Source organism: Eucalyptus grandis, chromosome 5 (genome assembly GCF_016545825.1).
Source record: "Eucalyptus grandis isolate ANBG69807.140 chromosome 5, ASM1654582v1, whole genome shotgun sequence".
Taxonomy (NCBI): Eukaryota; Viridiplantae; Streptophyta; class Magnoliopsida; order Myrtales; family Myrtaceae; genus Eucalyptus; species Eucalyptus grandis.
The window spans coordinates 61,688,092-61,707,165 of record NC_052616.1 but is presented as its reverse complement, the minus strand read 5'-3'; the positions used below and the strand labels follow the sequence as shown (position 1 = coordinate 61,707,165).

The window sequence follows — 19,074 nt, the reverse complement described above, 5'->3', positions numbered from 1 at the left end:
GCTCAACTCGGAATGATTCCGGGTCGAACCGGCCCGGCGATACCAAAGAAACAATGCGACAAACACTGCATGCTGAGGTTCCAGGATGCAACATGTGGATGAGTGAAAACCGACCATGTATAAGTTCCATTAATGAACATTCAGTGCTCTCGTCCAATCGAACGAGTACATCCTTTTCGGAGTTAATGATGGTATCTGCATAAGGAGCCGGTCCGAAACAATCATCAACAGTTAACAGGAACAAGAAGAGAACATAAGGGGGATAGGCAGAGTCCTAAAGGGTGCCTGCTCCGAAATAGCAAATGCTGGCACGGCTGACAATCTTGTTGCGCTTGCATATCTGCAGATTTTCTGCTGTTATTCTCGGAATCGTACCTCTCTCTCTCTCTCTAGATGTGGTCCCTTCACTTGCTTACCTTTGACGGCTTACCAAGTCTCGATACTGAAAGAGCACTTAGATAAGGACAAAGTTCATTGTAATTTTAGTAGGAATGTTTGTAACGACCCGTTCTACGAGGGTTGGGAATGATTATCAGGATGAGAGGACCCGAACAAGAAACGGGATCCGACAGACTTCCACAGCAACGAATGGGGCAAGAATGAGCTGAAATTATGCACTAGACATAGGAAAATGTTCCTAGAAAGATGCCTTTTGATATAATAACAACATTTAACATTTGAATTTCGATGTTAAGATTGCTTACATGAAAGCACTGTTGGGATGGGGACCTTGTGGGATTTAGTGTGGAACGAACCAAAACGGATAATCCCTCAAGTGAGCTAACCTAGATGTGTTGCAACATTCACATGTTACAACAATTTGAATGGCGTATTTGAACTCCGAAAAATTACTCAGGCACTTAGAAAATGCGGGTGGAACTTCATTCCATAGACGTCCTCAAATATCTCTCTATGCCATCATTGCGTTGCTTGAATGACTTAGAAAGCACGCATCAAGCAATCATCTCAAGAGGCATTAAAGAATCAATTCCGAAGTATATGTCTGCATCTGCAATAAGGTGACGTAATATAGTTATATGGTTCAGTTAATTCCTACTAGACTTCGATTATTTTCCATAGTTTGGCAATGAAAATTTAAATGACAAGAAATAAAGGGACTAAAAGGTCTTCATCATCGTCTCCTCCTCAAACCCTAGTAGCTGCAGCTGCTTGGTGGTGGTGTGGCTGCATAGTACTGCCTGTCGACAATGTCTATGACCTTGCTTGCGATCATGCTCGCGTACACTGTCGACCCTTCGCATATCTGAAATGCAGCAACGATCAAGTTTAGTTAGGTCTACTGAGCTTTGAGGACGTATTTAAGGGAGGGCATCAAGATCAAGTTCGCACAACCTTGGAGTTGAGCAAGAAGCTGTAGTGTTCGCCGATGTGGCCGCCTGAAACGTGGTGGAGGTCCAACTGAAGCTCGTCGAGGACCCGAGTCACGTGCAGCAAGCAATTGATCTTCTTCCGCTGCACGAGCTTGATCATGACCTCGTCGTTGACAATGCGCACATCGACCTCGGTCACCTTGGACTTCCTCTGGATACAAGAGCTCCTCAGTGTCCCGTTGAAGGACCAATCAGCCAGGTCGCCCGGTGGCGTGACCGTGGTTATGGAGCTCTCTCCGTCTACAGCCTCCTCTGCCTCCTCTTCCTCCTCCTCAATGGCGACCCTCCGTCTCTTGCATTTCCTTTCTCTTCCCCATCTTTTCCTCTCCAAGATTAGGTTCAGCTCTTTCACAAGTATCAAGAGCTCCTTGATGTACTCAGTGGCATCTCCCACAATGGATGCCCGATCAAACTTCACATACACAGAACAAACAGTTCGTTTTGGCCACCAAGAAATAGTCAATATAAACATATACTGTCATGGTACTAAATGTCATCCTTTCTAGTACAAATGACTATAACGTTGGGTATCCTAAGATAAATCAGTTTTACTGAGAACTGCTATATAGACTCTTAGCAGGTGTTGAATGTCTTATTATGCCAATTTGCAGCTTGTTCCATCAGTATCCGGCGTATACCAAATGTGTAAATCAGTCTAAATAAGCCTGAAATTAGTCAACAAAGATCATTCGCAACAAAGCATATGTATCGCCAGGAAAAATGCTGAGCCCCATAAGCAGTGTTACATAGAAAGATGACGAATATGTATGTGTATACAGCTGATTACAATTACTAGCTACGACAAGAAAACAAATATCGTCGATTTTAACTGGCGATTAAAGCATATCGTGAAGGTCCTGTTTATGAAGGACCTAAAGGAGCTACACCTAGCATTACTCAGCAATCATCTGAAACAAAGATTACGCATGCATTTATGGGTAAGAGTAAGTCTAAGCTTCCTGATCACTCAATTAGTGCTATACAATAAGATGAGATAATACGATTCGATGATGATTGCTACAAGGGAAATCAATGTCTTTGGTCTTAACTAACGCCTAGGAATGTATATCGCAAAGCTCTCATTTATGAAGAGAGAAGAAGAAAAGGAAAGGCATTTCTTGCAGCTATAAGTTATAAAATCGAAACGAATAAGACTCTGTGATTTATGAAAAAGGGCAGGGGCTAGAGAAAGAAGACTATAAAACTGGTAGAAGAAAAGATCATCTCCATTCATCAATGAATTAAAGCTTTTGGAATGAGGGTTCATCCATGAAAATCAGCACGCTTGATTAAGCTAGTTAAATTCATTTTTTTGGCCATATACTCATATATGTAAATTACATATGTAGTTTCAATCATTAATAAAAGGTTTTGAAAAGCAAATATGCGATCAGTAGATGCATTACCTTGGTGGGGTTGGGGATCAAGTTCCTCAAAGCCACATACTTCTCATTCAACTGAGTCCTCCTGTCTCTCTCAGCAGCAAAGTGCTTGGTCAACTTATTCCCTCCCCTCCTCTTGCCAATCTTAACCCTATTGCCACCCTCCATCATCTCCAACACCCCTTCATCCTCCCCATACATCATCATCATCGCCGCCGTCGTCCCTCCTTCTCCATCAATGACGATTTCCCCTCTGTCAGCCTCGTTGGGCAAGCCCACGTACGGGAACGATAGTTCTCCCATCAGCGGAGGCTGAGGTTGCAAGTTCCTCAGGTGGAAGAGCGGGTCATACAGCACCGACGATGTTGGGGATGCGTTAGGGTTTGCGTATGAGAGTGGTGGTTTCGGGAGCAAGGAGGACGAAGGCGATGGTGGCGAGGGGGATGACGAGGATCTGGCCAAGTGGAAGAGATGGAAGAAGCCTAGGTGATCTGGAGGCGGCATCGGGGGGACTTCATTGCTCGAATTTTGGGCGGTGATGCCGTTCTGGTTTTGTGCATGGTCGGCGACAAGTTGTTGGAACATATCTTGCAGTAGTCCAGGTTGATTACCAGTATTGCTGGGATCTCCATCAATGGCTTCTTCTACCGTCATGTGATTGTTGTTGGTGTTGCAGGTGAAGATATTTTCGTCGGCGAAATCAGCTGGAACATTCTCTCGCATTTGATGGTGATAATGATAACCATGAGGATGATCCCGGGTTTGATGCAACATGACATCTGGACCTTCTGGTACGGCGATGGCGCTCCGGTCGAAGCACGCGGTATCCAAGTCGATGATCATTCTTCGATCTCCTTCGAACCTGATCAAGTAATGCAAAAAAAAAAAAAAATAGAAGAGAAGCAAGATGATGAAAAAAATAATTACGGAGGGCTAAAGCATGCAAATTTGCAAACCAGTTCCAATTTAAGAAGACAACAAGACAGGTGACTCATGTAATGTGCATGCACATATGAGACTGTACATCTTGAAAGATCTATCTACCTAAGCCATGTATGGAGAACTTACTGTTTCAGATTGAACAATGAGAGAGAGAGAGAGAGAGAGAGAGAGAGAGAGAGAGAGAGAGAGAGTTTGTAGTTGGAGGTTAGGAGAGAGAAAGGAGGACAAAAACCTAGGGAGGAGAAGAAAAATAAAATTTTAACTAAGCTTGTCTTTTTACACAACTTACATATATCAAATAGACATGAATAGTCGATCAATTATTCAAAATATAATTACCCAATCAGTGGTGATGAAAATGATTTATGTAAATTAAATGGATAATACAAATTAGGTATCGTATAATAATCCCAATTACAAGTATAGAAAAAAGAAAGATTGAATGTGAACCTTATTTAGTTTATACATCTTTATGGTTTGTTGTTAGCGTAAAAATGAAAGGGTTAAGATCTTCTTAATATAGTAGTAAATTTACATGGTAAAGTTATCCCGATTTTACCTACTTCCACAAATTTACCAAGAATTCAACAAAATGCAAGATGGGAGTGACATTGAGGTGTGATTTGGGGGATGAGTCTCAAGCACTCATGCAATCCGAGGCTTCTGTGCATAGATTAGGTTGGAGATGCATACTTTCTCTCTTGTACTCTGAGGGCCCCACTTCTTCATTGAATCCCTCCATGGAAACTCCCACTCCCACCTAACCAAGAGAAGTGTAATCGTGTAAATTTGATCTGATAAAACTATGCCAATTCATGACATTTTAAGGAGAAAATAATTAACATGTAGTTTCATTAAAAAAAAAAAAAAAAAATTTTCATTTAATGTTGCCAAACTAATAGGTAGTCTAAGCGTTTTCGTCTAGTTTATTTATTTATTAAATTTTAGTCTACTTCGGAAAATGAATTTAGATTTTTTGTTTGGTAAAACAAGAAAGACTGACTTACCAGAAATAAGAAATAGAAAAGTTAAAGTTTGGAAGGTACTAAACATTTAAGAAATTATGCTGGATTTGAAGTGCTAGAAATTCAGTTTACTTTAAAATTATGATTTAATTTTTTGACTGGTGTCATATTATAAAGTTTTACTGAGTATTTTTGATGTCAAAACTAATTTTTTTCTTTTTGGGTTTCTTTTGTTACATGGAGAGATAAAGAGGTGTTGTATGATGTTTTTTCCCCTTCGAAAATTTGATGACCGATGATGAAGCGATTGATTATCAAAATAGATTTGTTCGATTGACCTTAACTAATTTCTGTTGCCCTTCTCAATATAAATGAATTTTGCTAACGAGTTTTCTCAAAGTGCATGTTAAGCATACTAAATTAGAAAATATTCAATTTTCAAAGTATTGATTGTGCATATCATGAGAGCAGTGAGTGCATTCAAAATTGTAATATTTCACCATGTAGTTGTTTATCAAATGCCCCATCTTAACAAAATGCAATTACAGAAATGAAAAAAGAAGAGAGATTTTACCAAGTCATGCAAAGTTAGTGAGAAACGTCCTTCCATAGTTTGAAGATAGCAAAATTGCCCTCATTAATAAAAGGATTTTGCGAAGTATGACAATAGAGAGGGAGAGATTTAAGGAATGGTCTCTCATATAATTGACTATCTAATCCTTTACTACGACTATTCTAATGCCCAATTTCTTCTTAATTTCAATATTTTTTTTATGAACTCATTTTTATTTTTTATCACGTTTTTACTAATATTTCACTTACTATTCTATTTTGTGAAAGCCATCAAATAGGGAAAATTAACTAATCAATCATAAACCTATTGTACGGATGAACATTTATTTATAGACATTTCAATTTTGTTAGTTTAGTCCTAAATCTTTATCTGAGATTTCAATGTAGTGCTTTAGGTCAATTTTCATCAAAATCACTGATCTAGCGGTCTAGTCATTGCTGATTGCCTTATTTGGCACACCTCTATGTTGACACTTTCTCAACATCAGAGATTCCAGTGAAAATTGGCCTAAAAAATTACATTGGAATTTTGGGCAAATGCTTATGACAAATTGGCAAAATTTGAAAGTTTATGACTAAATTTGCATTCTTATATTAGGTTGAGGATTGATTGGACAATTTCTTCTCGCCAAATATGGGCACATTTGTTGTTGTAATAATTTTGAATCTATATATTCTCGAATCAATATTTTTTTGCCCATTCCGTTCAGTTGAATGAAAGGATGTGCATCTGGTGTTCTTGAGCTTTCCATGTATAAAGCGTGGAGTAGTTGTACCCTTGACAAATTCTTTTTTCTTTATTACAACATGAGGAATCCCCGAACATCTACTTGTATTGATCCCTACGTAGGCGCGGAAGTTGTCAAGGCTCTATCTATAAAATGACGGGCAGGATTCCTAATGTCATTTTGTATGATAAGTACTGTGATTCGAATACATGATCTGTCACATGCATATCAAGCACCGGAGCTGCGATCCGCTCAGGTTATTCGCTACCGGAGAACATGAATGAAAACACATTGACATCGTTAGGAATTTTTCTACCTTTTGATTTTTATGGACTTTTATTTGATGTATCGACGCTATAAAGAGTTCACTATACAAGGAGACGTGGATCCTCTGACTTACACACCGACGGGAACGCTGCGATCGACTCCAAATGAAAAGGTTATAGGACTTTTCTTGTCATGGCATATGCTCATAAAAGAAATTTGAAGTCCTCCTTTCCCAGAAAAATAACCATGACATGGACAATTAGAGGACAAAAAAAATACTAGAAAAGTACTTTACCTCTTACCTATACATGTTCTACCTTTCATCACAAAGGGTTTGGTCTCGAACAACAAATCAATGGTCTGGTGAAACACTAGAATGATGTCTTCTGTAGCATTCATGTCTTTTGACCTAGTCGGCTGAGTTCGGTTCGACTCTTTGAAATGTTCGTATATATATGGATATCCTGACGAGCGCCAATGACTATCACCAGCGAATGTGAAATCAATTGGCCGAAATTGTGGAAAGCACAGCCTCTCTCGCCATTTATGTTGACTTTTCTATGACTAATATCTACAATGGTAGCTGTAGCTTGTGGTGTTCAAAGTTTCTTCGTGTCAAGGGAAAATGAGAGGATAAAAATCATTTGAAAAAGTCGGCAAAATTTGTAATGGGAGAAATGATTGCATAACAGTTTATAATGTATTATGAAAATAACCATCTATGCTAGAATATAAAAAATAAATCATAAATGATAATAAATTATTATGGGATCCACTCTATCAAGAATTTATGGCTCACAATACACTGATATTCTCATAGTATCCCAAAAACTGATATCCTAGTAACAACCATTTGTGATTGAGGAGAAGGCCATGTTGATCTCTTATGGAGCACTTCTTTTGTGCTAAGTCGCTGGGAAATAGCCGACGAATAGGCAAGAGTGGTCTGGTTTGTCGTTGCACGCTTGAAGAGAAGAAAAGAACGATTGGCTTGTAGAGTAATGTGTTGTGATTGGTGAGTGCAGAGTGATGTGTGCATGTGTGGTGCTGGTGGAGAGAGTGGGTCAGAGAGTGTCCTAAGTGTGTAATGAATATGGTGTTGTTTCTTTCTTGTAATAACACGTGTTCATAGTACAATTAGTGTCGACTATTTTACTCCACAAAAATGCTACCCGGCAACAGCTACAATAAACACAAATGTATGACGAATTCTATTTATGAGGTTGTGGTAATAGAGCGCATCCAAAGGACATCATGGAGGAGTTTAGTTTCAAAGTGGTGCTCTTCGTTTTCTTTCCTGTTTCCCTTCTCGTCATCTGGAAAGTAATCATCCAAAAGCAGGCGAACCCTAGAAACAAGAACCGGCTTCCACCAAGTCCTCCTGGTCTTCCTATCTTAGGTCATCTCCATCTGCTTAAAGAGCCGGTTCACCGAACCCTACAGAGTCTCACGGAGAGATACGGCGATGTCCTGTTGCTTAAATTCGGCGTGCGTAAAGTCCTTGTGACCTCCAACCCATCCGTGGCTGAGGAATGTTTCACGAGAAACGACATTATTTTCGCCAACCGGCCAGACACTCTTGCCGGGAAACACCTCAACTACAACTCCACCACCATAGGATTCATCTCGTATGGTGATCACTGGCGCAATCTCCGGCGTCTCATGACATTGGAAATGCTCTCCTCAACCCGCATAGCCATGTTATCAGATGTTAGGTATGACAAACTTTAAGGCTTTTGGGAAAACAAATAGAAAGAGCATCTCGCCGACTATCAAACATACAAATTTCGTTATTGTATCCAGGAATGTTTAAGATATGATACCCACGCAAGCTTTTAGGGGATCATTTTGTTATTTTTCATATGGCATGAAACTATTAGATGTTTCTCTTCGAATTAATTACGAGAAGAATTGGACACATACTAAACCACATGGTTATAATTTGTTTTTGCTTTGTCGGTTTGTATGCAAAGGTTGAAGAGTTCAATTCATGGTGGTGTTTATGTAGTTGGCTTATCAGATATATACGGATATTCACAATGTACATCACTGTTGACAGGCACGATGAAGCGAGGTTGCTGCTAAAAGGACTATTTCATGAATCGAACCAATGGTGGAAGAAGGTTGAAATGAGATCGAAATTCAGAGAGCTTGCGTTTAACATTGTGATGAGAACGATCGTAGGAAAGAGGTACTACGGCAAGGACCCCACCGGCGAAGAAGCTGCAGAATTCCGCGGCATCATGCAAGAGGCCTTGGAGCTTAACGGGAGTGCAAATTTAGGTGATTATTTACCAATCTTTCAGTGGGTTGATTTTCAGGGCGTTGAGAAGAGGATGATAGGGTTGAAGAGGAAATTGGACGGGTTTTGCCAGAACTTGATTGATGAAATTAGAGGAATGAGAAAGGAGTCGACCGGGAAGGAAAGGAATACGAGGACATTGATTGATGTTGTGCTATCCTTGCAAGAGAAGGAACCAGAATTTTATACTGACCAAACTATCAAGGGTGTCATCTTGGTACCAATGCTTGCTTTTGTCCTTTCATTCGTGGAATTTATTAGTGTTTATCTAGTTTATCTTCATTTCCTCGATTAGCTACTTCACGTCACCTATCGCTTGACTGTTCTAGATAAGGCATGCTGCATATTAAATAAGACAAGCTATTGCGTGTATTTTAGCTTTAGTTTTAACCGTGAAGTCGATTGACGGAAGCTTTTGACTGTTCACTTCTGCCGAGGACAGTTCAGACGTGGGATTCATTTTGGAATTTTGATATATATCATTTGGAAGGTGCAGGCATTTCATCGTTGGCTGGCAATTTACAGGCAAGCAGAACAAATTGATAGCAAGTTCTAGCTATAGCTAAGGGCCTAAATGTCTTAATGTAATTAGGTCATTTCAGACTAATAAACAAGGATATGATCTTCTAAAAGTCCTTTTATAGGTTCAGAATCATGAGTAACTCACATTACGGTGAGAGTGTTGAACACGTGATTCTATATGCCAATTGATCGTTGTGACAAACTATCTTAAAAGTCAAATATCAAGGGGTTAATTTGCCCATAAAACAAGTGAGAAATTCTTCAGAATTCTAATCTTAATAAAGATTAATCTCACTTGTAACCTTTCCGCTTGTAACCTTTCCGATGATTACATAGGTTTTACCAAGAGATTGGGACACTAATTACAACTCTAAAAAAAATTGTGAATGATTCAGTATAGTACAAAGCTTTTACTATTTGTGAACGTCATATTGTGTTTTATTCTACTTTTACATTTTGGAATTTTACATAACTATGTCCAATTTTTGTTTATATAGGCATTATTTGGTGCTGGCACGGACACTACATCAGCTACCCTAGAGTGGGCAATGTCTCTTCTCATCAACAATCCAGATACATTGAAGAAAGCTCAAGTCGAGATTGAGGCCAACATCGAGCAAGACCGCCTCATCACCGAACACGACCTACCGAACCTGAATTACCTACAAGCAATTGTCAATGAGACATTGAGGTTGTTTCCACCAGCCCCACTTTTATTACCGCATGAATCATCAAGTGATTGCAATGTTCTTGGGTATCACGTGCCCAGAGGCACCATGTTATTAGTGAACTTATGGAACATCCATAGGGACCCTAAGCTTTGGGAGGAACCAACAAGATTCATCCCAGAGAGGTTTGGAAACAGAGGTGATCAAAGAGAAGAGAAGATTGATAATTTCAAGTTCCTTCCTTTTGGTGCTGGAAGGAGAGCTTGCCCCGGAGCTAATATGGCAAGAAGAGTGATTGAACTAGGGCTCGGGGCGTTGATTCAGTGCTTCGAGTGGAAAAGGGATGGAGAAGAGGAGATCGACATGAATGAAGGGCGGGGACTTTTGATGCCGAAAATGGATCCTCTAGAGGTTTTGTATAAACCGCGTGAATCCATGATCCACCTCCTCTAAAAAATGATGGATACATGATCGGTCGACAAATGGACGTGGAACCTCTGCCTTGCACACTAACGGGAACACTGTGAGGAGCGTAGGAGCTTCATCCGCTCCACAAAAACAAGGTTGTAAGACTTCTTTGTCATGGCATGTGCTTGCCAAATATTGAGTATTTGGGAAAGATTTTACAAACCCCACTAGGGGAAAGTTAGCTTTCTGAAGGTTGAAGGCCCAAGGCTGATCTTGGGGTGCCTTGGGCTTACAGCCTTCTTGGCATGCAAATTTGAATAGGTTTAGTGAGAAATTTTCTTCCTAAACTATCCTCGACTAACTTTTTATTTTCCAATTTTGCCCTTACTGCTTCACTGTTCATCTTCTCCGTTGAGGGCGGCCGTCCGAGTTGCACAAGGTTGCAAGGGGGTCGACAATAGGCTAAAGAGAGGTCGGCGATAGTTACGACGACCAAGGTGACTATTGTCGGTGGTTCATGCGACCTCAGGCGAAGGTCTTGCTTGGGTCATGTGACCTTTGCTGGGGTCACCCGACCCCCGTCAACGGTCGTTGGCGACCTTAGGTGGCCCTTGTCGGTGGTCTTCAGGGGCCGCCGAGGTCCGGCAAGCTTAGACGACAACCGTCGGCTATAGATTTGGATTGCCGGCAACCATTACCCCTCACTAGTTAGGTTTTTTTTTTGGTTTTTTTGTAATAATTAAGGTCCTTTGTAAATATAACTTCTCCAAACACTATTTTATTTGAAGGTATCTCACAATGGACTTTTAGATTACAATTTACCAAACACAATTTGTATTTTAAAAATCTTTTTAACTTAAAGTCCTTTACATTTTGCCAACTGAGTTCGCTTCAATCCTTGAAATGTTCATGTTTTATGGGCACCAACAAAATATGAAATGCTGAGTATATGATTTGATTTTTCTATGACGTGATTCTTAGCACATTTTCAAGGTTTAATCTTTGAAAAATTCATGTTTTAAGAGCACGAATAACATAAAGGAAACACAAGTTGAGCACATCATTATCCTCACATAACTCTTTCATCATCAGTCTGATTTTACTAATAATAGAATCAATCAATTGAAGGCAACCTATAATAAGTATTAAGGATAATATATGTTGGCAGGGAAGCAAATACAAAATCAACCGGTCGAATATAATCTTGTAAACCAGAATGCTTCTTGACAATCGAATGTATGACAAATTTCATACAAGAGGTTGTGTTCAGAGAGCAATATAAATCTTTAGGGTTAGAGCATTCTAAAATACATCCCAGAGGAGTTAAGTTTCGAAGTCGAGCTCTTTTTTTTCTTCTCTTTCATCCTTCTCTTTGTAACAATGTACCCAGCATAGCCATTCCCCTTTGAAAAGCCCAAAGCTTAGCTCATCTTCATTTTTCTTTTTCTAGATTAGTAATGTTGAAGCATAAAGCGGCAGAAAGAACAAGAACAAAGAGAAGAAAAAGTTCACTCGTCAGAGAGAGAAAACGAGAAAAGTACACTACAAATGCCATAACTTTATCCAAAGGGACACTTCCATAACTTTATCCAAAGGGACACTTAAGTGTCATAACTTACGAAATGTACACTTAAGTATCACATTTGAAGAAAAGTGGGACACCTAAGTGCCACCTTTGGCAAAGCCAGCTAAAAATCATACATGGCATTTAAATATTAATATTTCTATCCAAGGTGGCTCGCCGGAGAGCTGAGTTAGCTCTAATTCACCAAAACGACGTCGTTTCGGGTGTTGGCTAAAATAGAACCCTTAAATTGGCCAAAACGATGTCATTGTGGCATAATTTGAATTTTAATATAATATAAAAATTAATTAAATTAAATTTAAAACAAAATAATAATATAATTTATATTTATTTATTAAAAAAAATGGAAACAAAGGAGGAGGAAGGTAGTTGGCGGGCTGAGGGTTGAGCCCTTGTCGCTGCCGCCTCCCCGCCGTCGTCGGAAGGTGGGGGAGGGTCGGTCAAGGCCACCGAGCCCAGCCGAGGGCCGGCAGCCCCAGCCCTCGTCGCCAACTGCCTCCCTCCTCCTCCTTCCCCCCCCATTTTTTTTCTTCCTCCTCCTCGCCCGCCCGACCACTTCCACTCCTCCTCCTCCTCCTCCTCCTCCTTCCCCCACCCCTAGCGGGCGGCGGCCCTTGGCTCGGCGGGCGAGGGCTCGCGAGCCCGCCGCCGATCGATTGGGGTCGCCAACCCCGGGCCAAGGCCCGGTGACCCCAGCCAATGTGGCACCCTCAAAACAACCCCCAATTCATTTAAGTCGCCACGTTTCGCTTACCTCTCTCTTACTTGACCTGAAGGTCTATAAATCCTTGGGGTTTATAACTTTTAGATCGGTCCCTGCGCAATTTATAAATGTATAGCGGAAGCAAAATCACATATCCCCATCCTAAAATTAGAAATGATGCACACCTACTTAGACAGGTTTATAAGTCAAGCCGAACACTTTTATTTACATAAGTCTGATAGACAACATTGGTTGGTACATGTTGACACCTAATTTAGAATTTTTATTATTTTATTTTTTATATAATAAAATGGAGGATAATAAATGAAATAAAACATTTGGGTTTGTGGAGGGAGATTTCAAAAGAAATAATGAAGTGTTTTTCTTGTTGAACACATATCTTCATTTCAAAATTTAAAAAAAAAATTTCGATTGTGTGATGGAGCCTTTTTACTGTTGGATGGTTGAGCAAATATTTGCAAATCTTCAACAACTTTGAGCACTTTCGCTATAAAATGCGAGGCTTCAGAACCGAGCGAAGGGGGCTTCTCTTCATGGTTCGTCCAAGAAAAAAATAGCAAACGGAAGAGAAAGAGAGAAAAAGTATAGTCGCAGAAAGTGAACGGGGAGGTTTTCGGAAGAGAGTGAGAGAGACAAGTGAGAGAGTTTCAGTTTTGAGGGAAAAAGAAGAAAAGTCAAAAGAAAAGGGGAGAAAGCGAGGAAGTGACCGGTCATTGGGAAAGAAAAAAAAGAAGAAAACAAAGAAAAAGGTTGACAAGACCCCTACTGTTCACTTTCTTCCCCATTTGCTTCTGCTCTACACGGCACTGCTGCTCTCTGCGACGCCCAACAAGCTGCCGACCACCACTCCTCCATCTCCAAAGCCTCTGCCAGCCGCTACCGCGCCTCAGCCACCGCGACTCCGCCTCTGCAGCAACCGACGCTGCCGCGCCTCCGCCGCTGCGCCTCCGCACCCGTGAACTCGCCCCGACATCCCTGTTCACCGCGCTGACGTTGTTCGGAGCCGAAGACCAGCGACCCGATGCTGCAATCCAAGTTGCTCCGCCCGCGAGCCAGAACTTGGACCCGCTGTAACGCCGGTTTTTCCCTTCGCCGGAGCACGACGCCCAAGTTCCGCCATTGAAACCGACGCCACCGCGCCATCACCGCTTTCAGCTCCGAAGCCCGCCGCTCCTGCTCCGAGTTCCACTGCTGACCCGCGACGTCGGAATCGAGCTGCCACACACCCGTGAGACGCCACCTCTGCCGGACCATCACCGTACCTCCGGGAGCTCTCCACTGGTGCTCTGCCTCAACCCGAATCAGTCCCAGTAGCCCGACGTTGCTGCTCCTCTGCTTGCGGCTCCACGCCCGAACAGGACCATTTGCTGCCTCCTCTGTTTTGCTGCAGGTCTGGTTACTTCCGAACCTCGCCGGAGCTCCGACGGATAGCCTTGTTCCGAACGGCGAGCCACCATCGCAGTTCAACCAGCTGCTCCTCGCCATTCCTCAAGCCAACCGTGAGTTGGACTAGGTGATTTTCTAGATATTTGATTTCATGTTTTTTTTTTTTATATTCTAACTTGATTTGTTTTGATTTATTTTATCGTTAAGAAATTTGTCATATTAAGTTATAATAATAAAAATATTGACCCGCCAGACGTCGGGTTAGATTTTTGATTATTTCAACTTTTTATGGCAAAATTCATGAATTTCTTTGCATCATTGATTCATATTAAAATGCCATTGATTTACATGGATGGATTTTTATTTTAGCGTGTTATTATTTGCTCATCACATATCATGTATCACATTAGATATTTAGGTTTATACTCATTTCACATTTGAAGCAACGTATTTTAGTTTCTTTTTAAGATTCATGTAGAATTAGGATGATTTTCCTTTAATAAAACCAAAACACAAAAAGAATATTAAAAAACAAAAAAAAAATGTTATTTAGGTTATATAGATTTTATAATGCACATATTACATGTTGCGTTTTAATTAGAAGGTTATAGGTTAATGTTTTAACATTCTCATCATATAGTATTTTTTTATAATAAAAATAAAAATGCCAAAATTAGCATTGCATCATTATGTCACCTTTTTGTTTAATGAAAATTACTAGGTCATTTCAAATAAAAAAAGAAAACACAAAAGTCTTTTACCCGGTTAATTAACAGGTTAGTTCATAATTAATCCAATGTCATGTCATCATTGTTTAATATAGGTTGCATATGTGTAATAAAAAAATCATAAAAAAATCACAAAAAGAACATGCATATAGAATTATTATGTCATTCATCTCATGTCATGAAGCACATGCATATTTAGGATTATAAAAATTAGATTGCATACATATAGTAATAAGTTTAAGTCATACCATATGAATTGCATCTCACATATCATTAAAGTAAAATCCAGGCATATTAAATTTAGATTAAGATTGCATATAATTATTTTTTTTTAAAAGAAAAAAGAAAAATTAGGTGTCATGTCATTTAGAAATCATGTTTATGACATGCATTTTTATTAACATTTTTTATTTGAATGTTATTTTATTGATTGCGCACCCGCATGACCACCATTTGCATGTTAGTAACTTAGGTTTAAATTAATCAACATTGCCTGCAAAATATTTTTTGAAATTAAAATAAAAGGTACCGAAAGGGCGTTAGATTAATCTAGCGTAATCATGTCCCCCGGACCTATTGAATCTACTGAGTTCGCAATAGTAAAGTATTCTCCCATACTTTACTTGGGTTTCTAACCAGCCCTAATTGGTTAGTGGCGACTCCAAATTGAAATTGCATGTTTAAATGAATTAATTTCTATCAAGTCGCGATTGGTAGGACTTGGGAGGGTCCGCGCCAAGTCTTCGGACTTAGTAATCCATTAACTTAAACTTTAGGATTGCCCTGAAAAATTTAGGTCGCGACAGTACATCAAAATTTGATGTGGTTTTCTATACCCGGCTTCATAACAAAAGATAACCCGACCTCCCTTTGACTTTCCTTTCCATGCAGTCCTAAAAAGTCTATCAGTTAGTGTCGGCAGTTCAAAAATGATTCATCTGCTACCCATCCCTCTCAGTCACACCCAGCCTGGTCCGTCAGCTGGTAGTGGTAGCAACATCCTTAGCATGAAACCATCATGACGAACGTGCACCGGCAGGAACTCCTGAACCACTAGACCATCAGATGTACCAATATCATACATAACCATAACCCACACTCGAACAAAGACCAACCCTCATATATTAGGATGAGGGTGCTCCGAACACTCGCACTCAACGCCAACTAGGACACCGTAAAATGTACCGGGGTGACAAGTAGTAGAGACATGTCTTCTAATATGAAATGTTAGTTTCCAAACGGGATGAGTATAACCACTCAGCAGTAAAAGGTTCATCAAGCCATGTCAAGCAATACCGTCAATATCTGGACTCATGTAGGATAGACAACAACAAGTAATCAAGGATAAATATGCAACAATATCATGAAATTCTTTAATGCAATGTCAAAAATGCAATTTTAAAAGAATCAAAATGCATCATGTCCAGTTACCCAAGTCCCGATCATAGGACCAAATTGTAGTGACACGTCCCATTCCATGCCATACAATTTAGTCCTATAACCAGACCACACATACACTTAGTAGAATCATTCATTTTATCATTCAAAAGGTTTCATCCCCCGAAGGACCAATGTTTGCGTCCCTCCGGGCATTCGCATCCACCTTAGCATCGCAAAAGCCTCCAGCATTCAGCCACTAAGGCCACCGGGCATCCGGAGTGTATCATACCTCCAGGCATCTCGTACCCCACTTGGCATCACGAGGAAACCCTCCGAGGCTCACCATGAGAATGGTTACCCTAGCCCTCCAGATTTACGTACCGACTAGCATACAATCGAGCATCCCGAAGCTCCCTGGGAAAAACCTCCGGCATTCAGCCACTAGGGCCACCGAGCATCCACAAGGCATCGACTCATTCGATCCTTTGGGCATCCCGACTCCCGGGGCATCGTTGACCCGAGGGTCCAACAGTATCAATTAACTTCTTAATTTTCAAAAATACTTTCATATGCAATGACAAGATGTCCCATGAATTCTTCATCCAATCCCAATATTGCATAATATGCCAATGCCAGTATCATCATATCAATGACAATGCAAGATGTATTCACCTTTGGGACAATTCGAACAAATTCAGAACTAAACAACTCAATTCTTACAATGCACAGTTCTGGTAAAAAATTTCAGAATAATCCCTAAATGAACTCAGAAAATTATGAAATTTTGACATGTTATAAATAAAACCTAAAGAAAAATTTTTCATGAAAAACACCAAGTCAAATTCCTTATATATCGAGAGCAGTAATTTCTGTATTCTTTGCTAACACTCTGTAATGACTTCCAGATTTAACATTATCATAGAAAAATCGTTTTATCGATCAAAACTTGTTCATTTATTCTAAATTTTTGATATGTTATTCCTAAAGATATGCCCTACAACTTTAATTTAGGGTACAAAGTCAAACTCTGGCTAGATAATTACAGAAAATTCATGGAATCACCGAAGGTCATGCTGTTTTCTGCGAAAACAGTTTACTAATCCAAAGAGAACTACTTCTACTCATTTGAATCCAGCATCCAACGTCCACAGCCAAGTGTTAACAAGTCTATTGCACTACATTACAGCTACTTCACTTCCAAAAATCCACTATAGTTAGACCCTTAAGTTCATATTTCAACCCAAAAACCAAAATCTCATAGAACATACTATGTTTTTTTTTGCTTAGTTTTCTTAGTCCAACTTCATTTCATTCATCCAAAATCAACATGCAGCTCCCAATTCTGCATTTTTCTCACATCTACCAGCATTTCACCAGATAATTGCAGCATGCAAGACATGGATTAGTGAACTTTCACTTGCCTCAAGCTCTTCTACTTGGTTGCAAACAAAAACAAGGGCTTGAGGGGTCACAGCTTGGCTCAACGGTGACGAAGACCGGCGGCATCAATGGCGGCAGCTCGATCACGGGCACGGGCGGAGGGTGGCCTTCCTTCTCTGCCCTCACTTGCTTGGACTGCTCACTGCTCTCTCTCTCTCTCTCTCTCACTTGTTCAATTCCAAATGCTTTTGTTTCTTTGATTAATTGATTAGTGAACTTTTGCATGTAGGTTAACAAGTGGCTTCAAGGGAGAGAGACAGATGGAGGGTGGCTGAGGCAGCAATGGGCAATTGGAGAATGATGTGTCTCCCTTGTCCGGTTCCTCCCCCCTCCCCCCATTTTGGTCGACACTCAAGGGCTTCATGGGCTGCTTGGGCCTTAAAATTGTGGCCAAAAGATCCAAATTAAATGGCCCATAATCTTCAGATATAAGTCCATAATTTATGCACAAATATGAAGCATTTTGTTTTCCAAAGGAATCAATTTATATTCCCATAATCAATTTGCTTCATGTACAAGTGCATAACTGAAGTTCTTGCATGGAGAAAGGATTCGGTCAAGTGACATGATGGCAAAATCTCATTTCCTTACTTGTCAAATCGCACGAAGAAAAGACGTACGTGATCCTCATGTTCGGTCCAACTCCTCAAAATTTATCCTTAAATTCAGCATGCGTGTTCCTCATGTATGATCGAATTCCATCCCTTCAATTCTTAAAAAAAAATATATATATATCTATAAAATAAAATATATATATATCAGTCAATCAAAGTCCAAAGATTTTCTCTTGTTGCACGGTTGATCGGTCCATTGCTAAACATATCACATCAATCCAATAAATAAGCAAATACAAATCAATGCCACAGTTCGATGATACTTCCATTGATCGGTCATGACCGTCATATACCCGAGGATTGTTGAAATTCTTGGATGCCATAGCCGACCCTCCCCCTTCCATCGCCGGCCCTTCCCGACGACGGTGGGGAGGCGGGAGGTAGTGGCGGTGAGCCCTCAGGCCCCCCATTTTTTTTTTATTTTTTAATTATTATTTTTAAAAATTTAACTAAATTTAAATTTAAATTAAATTTAATTAATTTTTATATTATTTTTTACCACGTCAGCCCAAAACGATGTCATTTTTACATTATTTGGCCACGTTAATGTGCAAAACGCCATTTTGCACTTGCTTTGGCACTTAAGTGTACATTTAGTAAGTTATGGCATTTAAGTGTCCATTTTTGCAAAATTATGGCAGTCTGCGTTTCGAGAGAAAACAAAGGAAAAAGGGGAAAAAAAAAATTCTGATGTGTAATCGAGCTAGACCTCCCAACAAGTAATTCAACCGCAAATTGCAACATCGGATAAGTATTTTAGCCAATTATTCATTTAATCAGAGTAACATTCACATTACATTTATCTTTTGATTAAAACTAGTCATCCCCTTTCTCGCTTCCAAACAATCCACGAGTGCTTTTACAACGAAAGGGAATACGAAAGCTATGTCGCACCTGATTGAATGAAAGGAGGACCATGCTCGACTTAGCTAGTCCAATTCATAGTTGAGGAGGAAGAAGGAAGGAAATATAAATAAAATAAAATAAAATAAAAAATAAAAATATATTGATTAATAAATTTTTAAGTAAGCTAAAACCGATCAGAATTATTGTTCAAATATTGGAACAG

General features: G+C 39.9%; 2 protein-coding genes across 2 annotated transcripts; one reads left to right on the top strand and one right to left on the bottom strand.

Annotated features, from left to right (window-relative positions):
• Positions 1-1,153: 1,153 nt before the first annotated feature.
• On the bottom strand, positions 1,154-3,616 carry LOC120294102 (transcription factor bHLH91-like). The gene is made up of 3 exons (XM_039314030.1): positions 2,798-3,616; positions 1,354-1,803; positions 1,154-1,264 (listed from the first exon to the last, which is right to left on the bottom strand). The coding sequence occupies exons 1-3, from the start codon at positions 3,614-3,616 to the stop codon at positions 1,154-1,156; spliced, it is 1,380 nt and encodes a 459-aa protein (XP_039169964.1).
• A 3,864-nt stretch (positions 3,617-7,480) lies between these two features.
• On the top strand, positions 7,481-10,491 carry LOC104447700 (cytochrome P450 81Q32). The gene is made up of 3 exons (XM_010061412.3): positions 7,481-7,963; positions 8,308-8,767; positions 9,570-10,491. Exons 1-3 carry the CDS (start codon positions 7,503-7,505, stop codon positions 10,191-10,193), a joined length of 1,545 nt encoding a protein of 514 aa, XP_010059714.2. The 5' UTR covers positions 7,481-7,502; the 3' UTR covers positions 10,194-10,491.
• The last annotated feature ends 8,583 nt before the right edge of the window (positions 10,492-19,074 follow it).

Excerpts from the sequence above, each read along its gene's own strand:
- LOC120294102 (XM_039314030.1), bottom strand. The coding sequence starts at position 3,616 with ATGATCATCGACTTGGATACCGCGTGCTTCGACCGGAGCGCCATCGCC. Across the intron at positions 1,804-2,797 it reads TGATCCCCAACCCCACCAAG|TTTGATCGGGCATCCATTGT; the intron begins GTAATGCATCTA and ends GTGTATGTGAAG. Across the intron at positions 1,265-1,353 it reads GCTTCTTGCTCAACTCCAAG|ATATGCGAAGGGTCGACAGT; the intron begins GTTGTGCGAACT and ends GCTGCATTTCAG.
- LOC104447700 (XM_010061412.3), top strand. The coding sequence starts at position 7,503 with ATGGAGGAGTTTAGTTTCAAAGTGGTGCTCTTCGTTTTCTTTCCTGTT. Across the intron at positions 7,964-8,307 it reads GCCATGTTATCAGATGTTAG|GCACGATGAAGCGAGGTTGC; the intron begins GTATGACAAACT and ends CACTGTTGACAG. Across the intron at positions 8,768-9,569 it reads CTATCAAGGGTGTCATCTTG|GCATTATTTGGTGCTGGCAC; the intron begins GTACCAATGCTT and ends TTGTTTATATAG.